The sequence below is a fragment of the Podarcis liolepis genome (assembly GCF_965112155.1).
Source record: "Podarcis liolepis genome assembly, chromosome: 13".
In the NCBI taxonomy this organism is placed as follows: Eukaryota; Metazoa; Chordata; class Lepidosauria; order Squamata; family Lacertidae; genus Podarcis; species Podarcis liolepis.
In genome coordinates, this window is record NC_139573.1 from 56,326,755 (window position 1) to 56,345,275 (window position 18,521).

Here is an 18,521-nt window from a genome sequence, read left to right on the forward strand (position 1 = left end):
GAGGCGGCCCCGGAGGAGGAGAGGGACGCGGCCCCCTTTGGCCGAGCCAGAGCCACGGCGCCGCCGCCGCCACAGGTCGCCGCCGCCCGCCGCCTTTGTGCAGCCGCCGCCGCCGTCTGCGGCAGGAAGGGAGGCGGCGGCAGACGGGGACCCCGCCCAGCGGCGGCGGCGGCGGCGGCGGAGAGCCCTCCGCTGCTTGCCTGCCTGGCTTCCCGGCGGGCGGCGGAGCTCCGTCCGCGCAGGAGCGCCGGCGCGGGGCCGCTAGGAGCCGGAGTGCCGCTCGCGTCCCCCGGAGCGAAGGCGCGCCATGCTGCGGTTCCTGCGCAGGACCTTCGGCCGGCGGTCGATGCAGCGCTACGGGCGAGCGGCCGGCGAAGGAGACGAGCGCGACGGGGCGCCCCGGGCGGCCTCGGCCGGAGCCCCGCTGGCCGCGCCCGGCGCCCCGGCGCCTCCGCACATCCAGGCGGCCGCGACGGGCGGCCGAGCGGCGCTGCAGTGCCGGGTGCAGCTGCTCGACGGCACCGAGGTCAGCGTGGAGCTGCCGGTGAGTGGGGCCAGGGAAGGCGGGCTGGGGCTGCGGGACCTCGGGGGATCCTGGGCAGCAGGGAGTCTCCAGCCACCCCCCCCCCCGTGTCACGATCCCTCCCCAGGCTTGCCTTCCTTCCTTCCGCCACGTGAAATTGCAGTGTCTTTAAAACATGGCACCGGTCGCCTTCCTTTGCTTTTTTGTACCCCCGTGTATGCATTCAGACGTGCGGCTGGCGCCTTTCCGGACCATTTGCGCGCCGGAAAAGCGTTCGCTTGCCGAGCGCCTCGGTCCCGGGCGCGCGTCGCTGGCTGCCAGCGGCCTCCTCCTCCTCCTTGCAAACCCGAGGGGGGCGCGCCTGGGACCAACGGCTCCGCCCCTCGCCCTCCGACTCCCCGGAGGCGTCTCGATCCCTGTTGCTCCCACCCCGCGGCGTGTTTCCAGTTGCGCAGCCCCCCTCCGGTGGGGCCCGTTTCCAGGCCCCTTAGCCGACGGCGCGGGCCCGCCTCGCCTCGCCTCCGCTCGTGTGAACAACCGCCCGCAGCTGCATTTTGCAAACTTCCTCCCCCCCCCCCCAGGAGGGGAGCAGAGCCACCTGTAGCCGTCGCTGGGGGGGGGGGGACAAACCTGTGGCGCTGCCTTAGGCGTGGCGAAGGGAGGCGGGGGGGTACCTGCCCCCCAATCAATTAAAAACAAAAATACATAGCAAACTGAGATTCTCCCCCCCCCCACAAAAGGCCTGCCCCTCCTTGCCTGCACCCCTGGGAGCTGGTGCCTGTTTGTTTTTGCCTTGCCTTGCCTGAGGCAGGTGGGACCTGAGAGACCGGCCTTCTTCCTTTTTCATCTTTGACGTGACAGGCGCATTTCGTTGCCCACTTGGCACTAATGAATTCCTGGCACTGGTGAAATTCTGCTACAAGTTGTGGCCATGACCCTCTTCCCCTGGCAGGGGCATAGCCAGACTTTATATGGGGGGGGGCAGGACCTCAGTTAAGTGTTTTTATTGATTTACTTGATTTAATGGGGGGGGAGCTCCCCCCCCCCGTCCTCCCTTGGCTCCTCCCCTGTCCCCAGGGAAGAGAGTTTTCTGACCCTTGGATCAAGAGCCTTTTGAGTTTTCACAAGACCAGTTCTGCCTGTCCCTGGTTACGCCACCTGGGATTGGGTTGCCTCTAAGCAGAGGATTGCCCTTTCCAGGGCGGGATCCAGTTCTTAACTGTCTGCAGCTGCATTAATTGGATTCGCTTCACGGCACCACACTGCCCTCCCTATAGAAAGCATCCTTCTTGGGGATGAGTGTCAGGTGGGGGTCAGACAAGCCCCCTCCCCTCCCCACGTCCAAAATTGTTGCTTCTGCTTCCTGCAGGTGTTCCCCTCACTCCCTGTGTTTATGCTTCTTGGGTTCCTTGTGAAATTGCCTTTACAGTGTGTTGAATTTCTAAAGTGTTGGATACTGTTTTTAAAGAAACATGAGCAACTGTAGCTTTGAAAGTATGGAATTCATCCACAGAAATTGGCCGGATAAGCTCCTGTTTGCTCTCAGTAAAAATAAAATGCAAATCAGATATGATTTTAAAACAATATGGAAAGTAAGCAAGGTGAAACTTCTTTTAAACCCCCAAATCATCAGAATTCCATATGAATTTGTGTAGAGTCCGATTGTGTATTTTACTAATACTGACCTTGGAGTAAATATATCGTGTGTGTGCTTAAGGTGGTTTGGACAGTACTCAAATGCACCAGATTACCAGTGTAATAGGTACTGTATTAGTCTTGCATGAAAATGCACTCCAGAAATCATGTGAGAGATCTGTGTGTTTAATCTCCACACAGCAGGTCACTTATTTGTATATCAGAACAAGCAGGTGACCTGTTGTATGGAGATTTTAACACAAAGATCTCTCATATGATTTCTGGTGTGTCTGTATATCCAGAAATTGTGAGACTTCTGTGTTAAATATCAGTACCTTGAAAGCACATATGATGCTAGTTCTGCTGCATATTGTATTTCTGCTCTGATCAGAGTATTTGTGCTTAGATTCCTAGGCTGGTTATTTTAACTAGGTCTGCCATGATTAGTTCTGATACTCAGGAGGCAATATGTTCTTCTAAAGCAGGGCAAATGGTCCCAAAGGAATGATTATGGGGCAGAGGCCCAGAAATAGTTTACTAGAGGGAATGCAAAACAGATGTATGGTTACACACCCTCCAACATTTCTCTGATGAAAGTAGGGATGTCCTATTCCATAATAATAATTTCCCCTATCCACTTTGTCCCCCCCATTTTTTTTTTACTCAGTTTATAACACAACTAAACAACACAAGCAGAAAAGACAAACAATACAAACAAATTCTTATCCTTATTTTTCCTTCGCCAATCCCCTATCCACTTTGGGCAGCTTATCTCCTTAGCTCGGAGATAACTCCATACTTTCCAACATTTCTCTGATGAAAATAGGGTCATTCTGGGATCAAATCACAAATCAAATCATACATATCACTGTGTTTCTCTACTTCAACGGTCATTGTAAGAACTGAGCCTTTCCAAAATGTTGTCTGCAAAGCACTCTAGATTTTTATTTTTAGTTAAAGGACAGTGGTGAATACCTTTTTTTTAAAAAAAAAAAAAAAGTTCAAAGCTCTATTTCATTGTTGCTCTTTTTAACCAACACAAAACTCAGAACTCTTCAGAACTCCAGGCAACATCACAAGCATGTAATGCTGTAAGGCCAGTGAGACCTGTTGGAGGACACAATCAGGTGCCAGGAAGGAAAGCCAGTGGGGTGCCACAAAGTGTTTTTTAAAAATGTGCAGGCAAGAAAACACACTCCTCAGCCGCCTCTTTATTGTTTTTGAGTAAGAAAGAGTAAGTGACAAGTCCATGCCCCCACTCCAGATCATGGAGGAAAGTGAATCCCACTTACTTCTGCTGCAGCCCCACCCAGACCTATTTGTCTGCACTTTGGCAGGCGTAATCCACTCTAGAGCCAATGCAAGAAAGGGGGGGGCAGACAAAAGGCCCCTTTCCCTGCCATGGATGGACCTTAGGGAAAGGGGGGGAGGGTGCAGGGGTTCCCTGGCTGTCCAAGAGACATGAGAGACGAGGGCCCTGGGTTCTGGAAGAATTGAGTTTAAAGGCATGAGGGGAAGGCCAGAGAGAGCGAGAAAGGACAGCCAGAGCCATTGCACATGAACCAGGAACTTCAGAGATTTGGGAGGTTGAAGTTCATTGACTGATCTTTGAAATAAGCAGGCATCCTTGGCTTCAGGCCTTTGTTTTTAGATGAATTGCTCAAAATATCCATTGATTTTATTTTTGCCCACTTTCTTGCATTTCATTTTACTGTGCAGCTATTTTTTAAAAATAAAAAACCCTATTATTTCCCTCTTCTCTGAAGTGCATAACCTCAAAAGGCTACTAGAAATTGTGCTTGCCTTTTAATGTAAAGGCAGTTTCCTCATCAGGCTTTTCAAGTCTTGATCTCCTAATGCTTTCATGCTCTCTTCCTCTGCTTTTAAGTCTTTACAGTGCACTTTCTCAAAAGGGCTCTCTCTTCTTTCTAAATGGAGTGATGCACTCTCTAGCCTCTTGAAGCTAGAACTCCTCAGGGTCTTCCACGCTGAACGACACAGATTCTGACACGAATGTCCGTTCATCTGTTGCTGTGGAGCGATTGCCTATGGCGAGGAGGGTGTAAATGTAGCCATTAGTTCCCGTTGACCTGATCCCATGTGATTCACTATGAACTGTTTTAGAGAGTAGTGAGAAGTGAGAGGAGCGCTTGGAACACAATCCTTCTCTCTGCCTCAGTGTCTGGGCCAGCTAAAAGCTTGCCGCTCTCTATCTCTCAAATTAAAACTGCAAATCTGCCCCTTCCTCTAGCTATGAGAGAGACCCGCAAACTCCGATGAGTATTGCACTCCAAGTCTGAAAAAATATTCAGGGAACTTGTTGAATCATCTTACTCCCAAACCCACAATTGTTTCCCTTAGTTTCAGGAGGAAAGCCTTTGTGACATCATCAGTCATGACAACACTTCCCACCTTCAGCTCAAGAGAAATGTTCATACCTAGCAACTAACACAGCAGAAGCAGGAGGAGGGAGGAATTTTTGGTGTCTGCCTGTTAATTCTGTGAAGGGATTCCTCCCCCCCCCCCAGCGCAACAAAAATCTAATGTAGCCACTGCACTGGACTAAAGCTGAATGCTTCAGAAAGTAAGTAAGGAAGTGAAGGTGTGAGAAGGCAACTGATGATAAAGGCAGGATTCAGAATTGAAGAGTTGGGAGGGGTCCTACCCCCCAGCCTTGCAGGAACCAGGAATCTTTGAGGGACAGAATAAAGGTGGGTCACTGGCAGCTGCGCCTCGGGTGTCGTCCCCAATGCACTGCATCCTCACAGCATCTGAGGAGCTTCATGCGAATCTTTTGATGAAGAGCAGCTAACCACAAAGAAATCCTATTTTTAAAAAGTCATATAGACTGGCACTACACAAGCTCGCTTTTCTGCTTCATTGTTATGATTTCTTTATATAGCTATGTCCACATATTCTTAAAACCCACATTTCTGCTAATGAATTAATTATATAGTATGATTTTTTAAATACATCCAAACACCATCTTGCTATTTTGCTACTGAAAGAGCAGTAAGACAGTGGAACAGTCTCCCTGGAGGTTGTGGACTTTTCTTCACTGGAGGTTTGTAAGCAGAGGCTGGATGGTCACCTGTTGTGGGTGCTTTAGTTGAGATTCCTGCATTGCAGAGGGTTGGACTAGATGACCCTTGGGGTCCCTTCCAACGCTACAATTCTATGATTCTAACTCATAATTGTGGCCAGCCCTGAGCTTGCACTATTCAGAGGTGTACTGCCTCCAAATACAGAGATTTCATTTAGGTGTCATAGTTAATAGCTATTGATACACTCCTTTTCCATGAGCTTCCTTTGATTCTTTTTAAAAGCCATCTGACAATGTCTTCTTTCTTTTTTTAGAACAATTAGTGTAAGTCTGAAATAATTTCATTTTAAACAAGTGTTAGGAATGGCTCATCACTGGCAGTTAATACTTGAGTGTAGCTCATGAATGAAAATGTTGGCTCTCATCTTCATACTGCTTCTCTATTCTAGACTGGTCCTGGAAAATATGGTAATAATGCCTAGAACTTCAGTACACCATCCTGTAATCCTTGCACTAACTCTATAAGAAGTGGTCAGTCAGTGTCCTCTGGAACCTAGTGGGTCTACTGAGAGGTCATAGAATCATAGAATCATAGAATCATAGAGTTGGAAGAGACCACAAGGGCCATCGAGTCCAACCCCCTGCCAAGCAGGAAACACCATCAGAGCACTCCTGACATATGGTTGTCAAGCCTCTGCTTAAAGACCTCCAAAGAAGGAGACTCCACCACACTCCTTGGCAGCAAATTCCACTGTCAAACAGCTCTTACTGTCAGGAAGTTCTTCCTAATGTTTAGGTGGAATCTTCTGATTCATGGTGAGGTGGTCATGGTGAGGTGGTGGCCAACCTTTGGTTTTCTCCCCATCTTCCTCCCTTGCATAGATGGGGACATTTAAGCATTGCTGTTTTACAAATAGCACCAGCGTGGATTTGATTTAAATCAAATCGATTTAAATCACAGTTCAAATCGCCAGTCAGTAAGACTTGATTTAAATCATATTTTTTTTACTGAAAGACTCATTCTTTCTGGTATAATCTTAATATTTACAAAAATATATCAAAAATTACTGATTTGGTTATACTATTAGAAATACATAGACAGATAATTATGAAATTGTTGTGAGGTTTAATAAGTTAACTGTTTATAGGGGCTATATTTCCCAGCAGCCCTGACTTTGGAGAGGCTGGTCTTTCTTTTTCTAGAGGAGGAAAGATAAAGTTGGTAGGCCTAGGCTTGCAGAAAGAGGAGGCCGAGGAGAAACAGGCTGGTGGAAAGCTGGAAAAGGGGAACCAAGGACTGGAGCGGAGAACGACAGGGATTCCTGCTGCAGGACTGAAGTTCCCGGTAGAGACTTTATTGTTTGGACCATGTCAGGCCAGCCCCGGGAAGAAGGGCCTGGAAGCAGTGAACTCTGCTTAGTTGACCTGCAAGCACTTCAAGGACTTCCAGATCCCAGTTATTATTTCCAAACCCCACCCCCCTTTGGATTTGCTTCCTCATTCAGGTGCCTATTCTGTACAGTTAGGTGTGAGTGCAGTTGATGGAACCCAGTGGGATTGGGAAGAGGTTGCCAGCCCTGAAGAGCCTTCAGCACTTGCCTCAAGTCTGAGGCGCACACAAAGCATCCCTGCTGCCAGAATTGCATTTCTGCTGGGAGAAAAGTTGTCTTCTTCTCCACCTCTTTTGGTACTCTCCCTGTCCTCCTCTTTGCAAAGAAACAGTGGACATTTGAACATTGGCATTTTATACTTAGCAGTTTGAGCTGTTTGCAGATGTAGAAACAGCTCTGAGCGTGCTCAGAACAGCCCGTGGGTCTACCCGAAAAGTAGACTAGTTCTTGTTAGATGCATTATCTGTATTGAAATAGTGACAACAGTGAGGAGGGGAAATTACACATCCAGGACAAATAGCTAGTACTTCTGGTAAGATAAAAATTGGGTTTGGTGCTTAGAGACAGATGGGCAGATCATGACCCCTGGTCTGGGAATAGTTTTGGACTGAGATTAACTGAGTGGTGCAGAGACCTCATTAGCCATAGAATGGGAGATTGACAGAAAAGTACCCAGGGCACACTCTACCTTGAAATCAATTGTGGAATGAGGTGTGGGACAGGAAAGAGTGTGGCTTGGAGATTTGAGGACTTAAAAAAAAATCTGGGCATTTCACTTGGTAAGGTGAGCCCTGGTTGTCCCAAGGAATCAGCTTCCACCTCGTTAGGTGAGAATTATGATTTGAAATTTGCTAGGTGCATTTTTTCACCTGACTCTTGGCCCTTGTGACTGAGTGAAGATGCCTGGGCACTAGGATGGCACCTGATGTCTCCGCCATCTGGAGGTGCCTGCCTGGGGATTATTGGATTGTGACTATTTTCAAACACTAGCAACACATCCTGTAGAATTCTGCTGTGATATTTTATCTGCACAATCAGAAGGAATCACAGCACCAAAAAGTCGTATTGAAAAATATGACTTTTGAGCCACCTTGCCCCAAAATGGCAACTAGGCATTCTGTTTTGGCAACTGTAACCCTGGTTTAAGGAGCCATTTGGCACCTAGCTTATATATCTGAGTTTCTAACACTGATTACAGGGTAATGTGTGGATTGAGGGCTTCAAAGAGGGTTTGCTTCAAGTTACTTAGTGAGTTCAAAGACGAGGTGAAATTTGAACCAGCTTCTCAGGATACTCTTTATTGGAGCAGCTATAGTGTTGAGGGTGGCAAGCTTTTCTTTCAGTTGCTCTGAAATGCCCATTACCACATAATACTTCTTTTCTGTAGAGCTCTGTGCACCTTATCAAACTTTTGAGTATACCAAATCAATTTGGTCTAGTGGAAACTCTCGCATGAACAAAATTGGATTGTGTCTGACAGTAGAATTAAATGCTTCGTCTCCTTGAGTACCTGAGCTGCCAAAGGGAAAGTTTTGAATGTGTGTGTTGCCTTTCACCCTCATTACTGAGCTGGAACTGAGTAGTTTGAAAGGCCTGGCAGGAGAAGCTCCTGGCAGGCCACAGTGCGTGTCTTGAGGGCTGCATTTGACATGTAGGTCACAAGCTGTGCTAATCCACCCTAAAGCTAATTTTAAAAATAAGGCTGGGGCTTTCCCCTCCTCAAACAACATTATCCACCAAATCTACAAAAAATAACGCTTCACCATTTTTCACTTTAGGACTGGTATTATAAGGTCCTGGTGGCTGCTCCCAGTCACCAGTCTAGCTGCTGCATTCTGGATTAGTTGTGGTTTCCGGGTCACCTTCAAAGGTAGCCCCACGTAGAGCACATTGCAGTAGTCCAAGCGGGAGATAACCAGAGCATGCACCACTCTGGCGAGACAGTCCGTGGGCAGGTAGAGTCTCAGCCTGAGTAGCAGATGTAGCTGGTAGACAGCTGCCCTGGACACAGAATTGACCTGCGCCTCCATGGTCAGCTGTGAGTCCAGAATGACTCCCAGGCTGCGCACCTGGTCCTTCAGGGGCACAGGTACCCCATTCAGGACCAGGGAGTCCTCCACACCCACCCGCCTCCTGCCCCCCAAAACAATACTTCTGTCTTGTCAGGATTCAGCCTCAACCTCTTAGCTGCCATCCATCCTCCAACTGCCTCCAGACACTCACACAGGACCTTCACTGGTTCTGATTTAAAAGAGAGGTAGAGCTGGGTATCATCTGCGTACTGATGAACACCCAGTCCGAACCCCCTGATGATCTCTCCCAGCTGCTTCATATAGATGTTAAAAAGCATGGGGGAGAGGTTGGAACCCTGAGGCACCCCACAAGTGAGAGTCCAGGGGTCTGAACACTCATCCCCCACCACCACTTTCTGGACACGGCCCAGGAGAAAGGAGCGAAACCACTGTTTCATGTAGATGATGAACTTTTCAGTCCAGGGTAGTAGTTTATTTTAAACTCATTTGCCCTACTCCTTATAGCACCAGAGAATTTAATTTAAATTCTGTTGCTCTTTGGCTGCAGTCCTGACACTGCCTGCCTGCTTTTAAGCATACCAATAGCCTGCAAATTGCAACATTAGGTTAGCATTAGACTAGCTTCATGGACCTTCTAGAGTGTACTGTCAGATTTAAATAAGTAAAGGACCCTTTTATTGTTCAGATTTCATGATACTGCTTCTCTCGTCTCAGAACAGCAAAGTTCATTTCAGAGAACGACTGCTTTTTTAAATCATAATGGCATTTCACTAGACTCTGGATAGTTTTATGTTGTAATGGGAAGATGACATCATAATGAAACATTGTTCATGTCGGAACCTTGAATCAACATTTTCAAGGAGTTAAAATCAAGACTGTACCATCAGTTAAAGACATTTAGATTGGTCATTTTACCATTTAATCAATTAGTTTGTTTAAATTTACATATGCATATTCATACCTCACTACTGTATAGACCTGCTTCTTAGATTTTGGAGGAAGTGCAAAGCTAACAGTAATGTTAAATCTCACCATTTGCAATAAATGATGTAGAATGCTTCCTTTTTAAATTCCCTATTACAGTAGCATCAGCACCAAAGTAGCTTCAAAAATAAAAAAATGCATTTTACTGCAGCCCTACTAATTAAATTTTTGCCTCCTAACCAAATTAGTTAGTTTGCAGCTTTAGTTCTTTAAAAACTCATTCAGTACAATTTCCAGTGCTACATATGTATAAGTGCGTTCAACATGTTGGAAGTATTTTCTGTAACATGTTTACAAACCATGAACTTTGCCCTCAGAGTTCAGTGAACCTTTTGCATTTCAGATATGGATAAACGTTGCAATTGCTTCCTCTTAAAATTAAAAAAAATATGCTAAAATGAGGCAAGACAGCTTTCTGGGAGTCAGCGAAACTCGGGAGGCACTGTCAGGCTGCAGAAACTTGCTCATCTGTCATGGTTTTTGTTGCTATTTGCAGTGTGTGGAATGTTTGCATGATTCAGGAAGTTGCCCTTCAGCTTCCAGGACTTAGGTGTGCAAATAGAAAGCAAGTTACTTTCATTTTCTCTCCCTCAGGGTGTTGACCCTTTGTAAGAGGGCTATTTGAGGTGTGTGAAAGTTGGCAAAGTTGGCTGAATTTTCAGGATCTTGTCAACAAACGTTTATCCTTATTTTTGCCATACTTGTTCCTTCCTCTGTTTTCATCCTAAAAGGCTTCTGCTGAGTATGTTAAAATCCTTAGGAGGTGCTTTGTAAGCGGGATCTTATTTTGTACCTTTTAAATTTGGTGGCAGGTGCTTCCTAGTTTTTTGCTGCCCTAATTTTTTATGTGTGAAGTGAGTCCTTTAGAATTTGCTAAATATATAATGCAGTTTACTGAATACAAGCATGGCATGTAAGTGCCCTGCCACTGAAACACAGTTTGGGACCTGAAAACTTGCGAACTATTTTGCAATTACTTTGGTTGATTCTAATACATAGTTTGTCCAACTATGGATCATGGTATTTTCCTATGGACAACTTTCTTAGTTTTTATATATTGGGTCAGTACCTGTTTTCATTTAATATCTCATAATTAGCTGACTTTGGCTGAGTGTTTTCACTGAGGCGCCAACTGCATGGGGATGGTTGCCTGCTTTGGCAGTCAGAGTGAAGAAAAAGGGGTGTTTCTGCCCCAAAAGTGTTCTGTTACTTGCAGGAACATTATTGGCTGACTAACCTCAGGGCCTGCAAGGTGAAGAAACTGCCTCGGGTGGCAGGATCCACAGGAGCAGCAGATCCAGCTTCCAAGGAATGCATTGGCTGTTGCTGCTGCCACTGCCATGAGAAAAGCCGGGGCCTGGGGCACACTCCTCGGAGGAAGGGGCCTCCGCAGCCCTGCCAATGCTGCTTCTATTCTGGGTGAATAGGAGGTGCTGCTGGTCTCCTCCCACCCCCAGGAAGCAAGTGGCGGGCCGGGCTGCTCTCTGGGGTCTGCTGGGCTCTGCACCCCCCCCCCCAGCGTGATGCAGAGCAGATCCTTCCTCCCGACAGCCTTTGATCCCCATTTCAACCATCAGGTTAGGTTGGTTTCATTCCTGCCTTGTTCCCGATGTAGATCTCCATTCTCCGCTTCTTCGCTGACGGGTGTCGGTGCCATTTTGTGGCTTGCCTCAGGTGCCAAAATGTCTCTCCCTTACTAACAAGGTTATCTTAAGCTTATAGTTGTGGCAAAAAACAAAATTCTGACGCTGGACTCCCTTCCCTTTTAAGAGGGGGTGTATGGCAGCCTTATAACAATACTTCTCTGTGGAACCCTTAACAAGAAGGCAGTGCAACAACAGGAGCTGCCTAGAGAGAGTCCAGGGTGGACTTCAGTGTTGCCTCCTCTGGTTTGAAATGAGATTACAGATTTTTATTGCATGTGTTGCTTAGCCAACCAGTGCCAGGATGTTTTGGGTTAATTCGCAGCGTTGCCTTGTTACCAATGACCACTGTTAACTATTTTGCTTTCATATAATTATTAATATCTGTACAATATCTGTAGTTCTCAAATCCTTGGGTGAGAATCAGACAAAGTTTTGTTATTTGTAACAAAGCCACTTGGTATAAAATTAAGTAAAAAACAAGGTATCTCATTCTCTGATCAATATTCTTAAGGGATAATGCTTGTTATAATGGAGTTGGCATTTGAGCCATATGTTTGTGTTGTTTTTTTAACTGGTCAGTTTTAATGCTATCAGATCCAGGCAGGTAAGAAAGCAACATATAAATGAACAACTTCCAAGGGGAAAGTTAACATTTTTTCCTTTTTCTGTTTCTTACTGGAATTCATGTAATGTTAAGTCACTCCACAATGAGCACATATGCTGTAGGCTACCAGAAGGAAGGCTGTGGGCTCTTTGCTCCTTCCTGGTCCTGCTGCTGCTGCTGTGCGGGACCACAGTTTGGCTTAGCATATCGTCTAAGCTTAGCCTCATGGTTTAGCTTTCTTCCAGACAAACCACAAGGTGTCACCAAGGCTTGTCCTGTGGTTTGTTTGGGGGACAGCACACCGCAAGGCTGGGCTCAGATGACATATTAAGCTAAACAGCAGCTGAGTTCAGTGCAGTGCTGCAGCAAGAGAGCCAGAGAGGAGGAAATTTCCCCTCTGGGAACCCATTCATTTGCATTGACTAAGCCGTCATTTGGCTTAGCTTTAATTGTTACCTAATTCATACATGCACGTGACACCATTCCTGTATTAATATTTTGATGGTGTATTTTCATGTAGCATACGGACTCAGTTTACTATTTTTTTGGCAAGATTTTGACAGTGTATATCTTATTTTTAATGGCTTTGCTGCACATGACTCATGCAACAAGGTGATCTAAATAATTGTATATTCACACTGAAGGCTTTTACTGTGTATGTTTTGGAATGTAATACGGAAACTATACTTTGACTTCAACTCCTTTCTGTATGGAACCTTGCCCAAGGTTAGAGGATGACGTTCTCCAGCCCTGTGCACTGATGAAATAATATTTTGAATCAATAGACTAGTAATCCCTTGCAGATGATGTAGTTACTAACCCATGGCATATCATTGTTTTCTTAGAAAGAGCAGAACAGTCACTCTACCACTTAAGACGTAGGTCATTGTTATGCTTCTTTTCCATCTTTTCAAGGGACCTCCAGCTTCTGCCAAATTAATGTTCTCTCTGTCAGTGCTGCCAAGACTCTTGAAGAGCTTCTGTTGTCCAACAATAGGAACAATCGGGGGTTGGAGAAGGCTTTCTCGGGGGAACCAGCCATCCCTTCTGGGTTCCAGCAGGATCTGGTGAGAGGGGTGCATGCCCTCAGGGGTGCCCCTTGGATTCCACTGCCCAAGGCAGGTGCCTCAGTCGGCCTTAGGGCTTGTGGATGACCAGAAGGAGACTCAGGGCTCTTTGGCCAGGCTCCCCTAGAGGTGGGAGAGCTCCTGTCCCCAACGGACCTTGGGGCTCCTTGGCCAGACTCCCTCCGCGTTCGCTGATGTGGGGGGTGGGCGAGCTGCCTTGTCCACTCGCCTCCCACTCCCCGATGACGGACCAGGCGGCAGTTTCCAAGCACACAGAGCCTGACAGGCTCTGTGCATTTGACTGCCTTAGCCTTCGCCTGTGTGGGTGTGCTGCCTCTTTCCTGGGGAGGGGGGTTCATTCACCCCAGGAGGAAAGATGCAGCCCACCCTCCTGGGCGAAGGCGCCTTGTAGAGAGGGGCTGCTGGAGGCTGCTAGTGAGCGCTAGACCACCTGGCTGCCTTCCACTGAGAGGGTGGGCTCCAAGCAAGGCTGCAACCCCAATCCCACTCCTACTCATGTGCAAGCAGGAGCGGGTTTGGGGCTCTCTCAGCTGGGAAGGGGGACTAGTTTAATGAAGCCGCTGGCTTGTGGGAGCCGGTGGAGGGTCGGGGCCTCTGAAAAACTGCTTGTTTCTCCCTCTGCCTGTCAGGAACTGGGCAGAGGAGGAATGTTGGAGACTGCCTCCTCAGGAGGAGGAAGAGGAAGAGGAAGACAGTTTAGATTACACTCAGCACTGGTGCTGGCCTGGGACAAGGCACCGCTGGGCATCCTTCCCTTGCCCTGACAGGACGCGGCAAGCAGGGCAGAGGGCGCCCGAAAGGGCGACGAGGGGAAGCTTTGAATTCTCAGGCGGCGTGAGCAGGGTGGGGGAGTGGGGCTGTTTTACCCTTGCCCTGGCAGTTACAACCGTCTGCAAAGTTTGCAAACTGGAACACTTACCTCCGGGTTTGCGGCGTTTGGGTTCCAAGTTGTTTGACGATTAAGCTGTTCGAGGACCAAGGTGCCACTGTAATGGGAGAGGAGGAGCAGGCAGAGTCGGAGCAGCATCTGGCTGACATGTTGTCACTAGAAAGCATTCCAGACCCTCCATCTCCCAGAACCTGGCGAGTCTTAAAAGTAGGAGAGCAAAGAGCTCAAAGACAGGGCAGCATCTGTAGAGGAGATGATGAGAATGAGGAACGAGGAAGTGGGAGAGATGGGGGTGGAGATTCATTCGGGGCAACGCCACTATCCAAGAGGCTGGGTTCTATAGCCTCTCTGTAAAGATTGAAATAAAAAAGAACTGTAAGAAACTTTGCCTTGTCTTTCTACTTTCCTGGGCAACCAGCCGGGAGCCGCTGATAGCATCCTGACACAGCCAGGGCAGAGTGTGATATACCCCTGGTGAAACCATCCCTGCTTGAGTCCCTTTGCCTCCAGCTCCTGGCTAGTTTGTTTGTCCTTCGGCGCGCTGGGCGCCGGAGACAGAGGGACTCAAGCAGGGATGGTTTCACCAGAGATATACCGCTGAGTGAAGCTGCCATCGCAGTCTCCCCCCATACTGGTTCTGGGAAATATATTGCCCTGGCCCAGTTGTAGCATCATTCCACATCTTTGTATTTTTGTGGCAGGCTATACAGTGGTATCTCGGGTTACATACACTTCAGGTTACACAGGCTTCAGGTTACAGACTCCACTAACCCAGAAATAGTGCTTCAGGTTAAGAACTTTGCTTCAGGATGAGAACAGAAATCGTGTTCCGGCGTCGCGGCGGCAGGAGGAGGCCCCATTAGCTAAAGTGGTGCTTCAGGTTAAGAAGAGTTTCAGGTTAAGAATGGACCTCTGGAACGAATTAAGTTCTTAACCCGAGGTACCGCTTTATAAAGTTTCTACTTTTTAGTCCTGTGAACTTGAGCAAATTATTTGTGGTCCACTCTGCTTATTGCGATGTTTTTGATCCCTGAGTTTGCCACCCCTGGCTGGCACAATTGCTGGGGTTTGGGAGGCAAGCAGTTACCACATAGGTGATGCTGCTGGTGGTGATATGTTTTTTGCCTAATTTTGAGGCATTGCAGCAAGAAAGGGTGTGTGGCCACTGGGCTCTGAGCTGCAGATTACAAATACTGTACTGTTACCAGCTTTCTCCAACTCCTCCAGCTATATGCAGTGTTTGTTTGCTTTTTACTTATTTATATATACATTTCTGTCATACCCTTTTAGTGGCTGTGCATCACTCAAGGCAGCTTATGACAACTTAGAATCACATAAGAGCATAAGGATCAGGCGGTAACCCATCTAGTCGAGCATCTTGCCATGACACTCGCCAGCCTGTTGGAAGCCAGTGCACAAAACCCAAGTGCAAGAATGCTCTGTTCTCCTGCAGTTTCGAGAAACTGGGACTGAGAAGCATTTCTGCCTCCAGCCATAGGTATAAATTCACATAGAAATAATTAAAATAAAATAATGAAATACACTGCCCCCCCAAATAATTAATTGGGTTTCTTCACCATTATGTCACTTGAAAAATGACTTGTGGCATATACTGTACATAACCTTGGCTATCTGTTTATCCAGTCCTTGCGCTTATGTTCTGTGTTTGTGCCAAGATAAGTAAAGATTCTTTCATTCTATACTCTGCATTTTGCTGTCAGAAGTTAGTATAACATTGATTTGTATGTTGAGCAGTGAAGTGGAGATAGTAGCTTTGAATGTAACCAAAATATTTAACAGCAATGAATTTTGTGGGGGTTTGTAAGTACACGAGTATTTTCCCTACCAACCCCCTCCCCCCACAAAAAACACTGTATGTTTTATAACATTTTTCCTGTGAAGAAAAGGCATGTTATCTCTGCAGACACAAATTCACATGTTTGAGAACTGCAAAAACAAGTATCTGTGATAATATCTTCTCATTAGAAAAACTGCCCCAAATAATCTTACAGAAACCTCTGGAAGAGCATGACATTGTGAATGGATTAATGGAATTCGTTTACCAAAAAATCTAAACATTGCATATAAAGCCTCATGCTACATAATTAAAAACAAAAACTTATTTCCTGATGAATAGCCTTTGGACTATAATGTAACTGAAATGGAAAACTATCTTTAGAAAGATTTTTCCTCCAAAAGCATTTTATTTTTTAAAAAATCTGATTTAACTTTTTTTAAAAAAGATTTTTAAAATATATATACATTTTTAAAAATCATTGATTTTTATCCACCCTGGTTCAATCAAGGCTTCTAAGGTAACGACATAACACTACAAGTTATGACTAGGAAGGTCAAAACATGGTTTGTGGCCAATTCTTGACCATTGTTTAGGCATTCAGAGATCTTCAGGGGGAAAAATAAGCCAATATATATATACGTCAGGACTGACTTTTTCTTTCTGGTGCATTTAACTGCATGTTCTTTGGGCACTCTTAGAACTGGAATCTAGACCTTCAACTCTGCATTCTGCTTGAGGGCCAAAAAACTTGCTTTAGGTGGTTGTTGCTCCAATGTCATTCCTTCTGAATATGTGCATTTGTAAATATAATTTTTGGAATACGTTTCAATTTATAGCTCACCCTGTCCAGAAGTTGCTGTCCAGATTGTACAGTGGCTTTTCCTTACTGGTCCTTGCAAACTTTTTAAATGGTAGCATAGTTTTAATGATAAGAAACGGCGGCTGTAATACAATGATTTGCTGGAGTTGATGCCTGAACTTAATTTGAATCCTTATCTCCTATGTCTGAGTCTGTACAGGCTGTCTTGATTTCTCTCATAAAGATTAGGAAGATTTATTTTGACTTAAAAATGCTTTCTGAAGTTATTTTCAGACAAATTCTTTTTCTGAATTAGTTGTATAAAGGGTGACATACTTACTTCTCTCCTAAATCTTCTAATCTTCAGTGATCAGAGAAGGACCATCTGGTTGTGAGATGAGACCCTGCAGCCAAGACCTTTAAGTTGTTGTAACAAGATACATCTGCCTTGAAGCAAATATTAAAAGGGTTTCTCTTAAAAAAATAACTAGAACAACAGCCTGAAGATTACCACATACCTTCCAAATTCCTCATTTTGATTTTGGCATCGTTTAAAAATGCTGCATTTGTTTGTGAGGGACATGTCACCTATCCTTTTTTTAAGTGTTCCTTTTCTTATGATTCAAAACCTTGTCCACATTCCTATTCATACAGTAGAATTATGTAAGTCTGCTTAGCGACAAGGCATCTATACCTGCAGTGATACTAAGATTTCAAGTAAGTGATCTTGCCCATTTAGGTAGGCATAGCAGGAGTGGCGAGCCTCTAGTTTGGGGTCCTGATCCACACATACCAGCATTTTTTCCTGGCCTTCTAAGACACTCCCACCCCAATTTTGGTGGCAGTGGCAGAAACAAAAATAAAGTTCACACACCACAGCACTGGGGCGATAAAGCTCAGTGCCCTGATTGGGATGCCAATCACCCCTTCCTCACCCCTCACTTGGATCATTTGAAGAGTGGAGATGGGACAATGCGCCCCTGCTCTGATCTGCAGAGGTTGGCTGAGGAGAGGGGACTGTGTGCGTGTGTGCATGAGAGAGTGTGAGGTGGTCACAGCCACTTTCGCCCACAGCCACTACTGGCATGCAGCAGCTGATAAGGGTGACTGCAGCCCTCGGACCATAAAGTGTTAGCCACCCATGAGGTGTAGGATCGCAGCCTGATGTGAAAACAAGTCCTCTGAACAGAGTGGAACTGCTGAGTAAAAAAATGCACAAGTTTGGGTCGTAACAAGTGTCCAGTACTTCCCAGAGGCAAATAAAGGGAGTTACTGGGGAAAATACTCAGAACTGATCAGAGTTGAGGCATTTCAACAAAAAATAGGAGTACAACAGGATTGAGGTGTTTTAACTCTTGTCAGGGCCGTTGACTCATATATAGGAGATATAAAAGCCATTATCCGGACTGGAAGCAAGTGGAACCAGAGTCAGCATTATTTGGGGCATGGGGGGCATGTTGGTATGTTGTAAGGATATATACACCCTTTGGTTGAGAACAAAACCAACCAAAAGTTTATTTGGAATTATAATCGCCCTTTTCTTTTCTTTTCTTTTCTTTTCTTTTCTTTTCTTTTCTTTTCTTTTCTTTTCTTTTCTACTTCTTTGCAATATTCTTCACACATGTAATCGAAGGTATTCCAGATTAGTCCAATGTGAGTTTTCCAAGCTGGGACAAGACAATTCAGTGATTTGACTGAAAGCAGTGTAAGATACCTGCTTGCTTGCTGTGAAATTTGCCGTTTTGCATTTTTGGGAGCTCACACAGTTGGTTTGTGGATTCTGATGAATTTATCACATCTTTGTTTGCATTGATGTATAAGCTAGTTTCAGTGGAGGAACAAAATGTTCCCATGCAAGGATGGGTAAGAGAAACAGGTTCGGGAATTGGAGGAACAGGATATATGCCGTTGGCTAATAACAGCTTGACAGTTGGGAAAATGTGATGGAGATCACTTCAGGTGGCAGATTTATATGTGGGATTTGTTCTCCTGCTTCCAGGCTAACATGCAGTGATATGAAAGCTGTAAATGTTTTTGTGAAAGCATTTAGCTCAAGAAGTAAATTCTGATACTTCCACACAGCACTTG

At 45.9% G+C, this 18,521-nt stretch overlaps 2 protein-coding genes across 10 annotated transcripts in view; one reads left to right on the top strand and one right to left on the bottom strand.

The window, feature by feature from the left end:
* Window positions 1-145: 145 nt before the first annotated feature.
* Window positions 146-18,521, top strand: part of EPB41L4B (erythrocyte membrane protein band 4.1 like 4B) — a 117,506-nt gene continuing 99,130 nt past the window's right edge. For 3 of the 5 annotated variants that reach the window (XM_083473206.1, XM_083473207.1, XM_083473205.1), the window contains exon 1: window positions 169-544. In XM_083473206.1, coding sequence (XP_083329332.1) covers window positions 308-544 — 237 coding nt within the window. In that variant the 5' untranslated portion in view covers window positions 169-307. Of the gene's footprint in view, window positions 545-4,597; window positions 4,743-18,521 lie in introns of those variants that run through there. The other 2 variants (XM_083473208.1, XM_083473209.1) reach the window with 2 other exon arrangements.
* Window positions 3,799-18,521, bottom strand: part of LOC310692406 (uncharacterized protein) — a 38,528-nt gene continuing 23,805 nt past the window's right edge. For 4 of the 5 annotated variants that reach the window (XR_014518764.1, XR_014518765.1, XR_014518766.1 and 1 more), the window contains 3 exons: window positions 16,774-16,880; window positions 13,867-14,078; window positions 12,050-12,923 (listed from right to left, as the gene is read on the bottom strand). Coding sequence is in view for 1 of the 5 variants with exons in the window: in XM_083473387.1 (XP_083329513.1) it covers window positions 4,122-4,204; window positions 12,728-12,923; window positions 13,867-13,933 (346 nt within the window). In the remaining 4 variants the exon portion in view is untranslated. Of the gene's footprint in view, window positions 4,205-12,049; window positions 12,924-13,866; window positions 14,079-16,773; window positions 16,881-18,521 lie in introns of those variants that run through there. The other variant, XM_083473387.1, reaches the window with a different exon arrangement.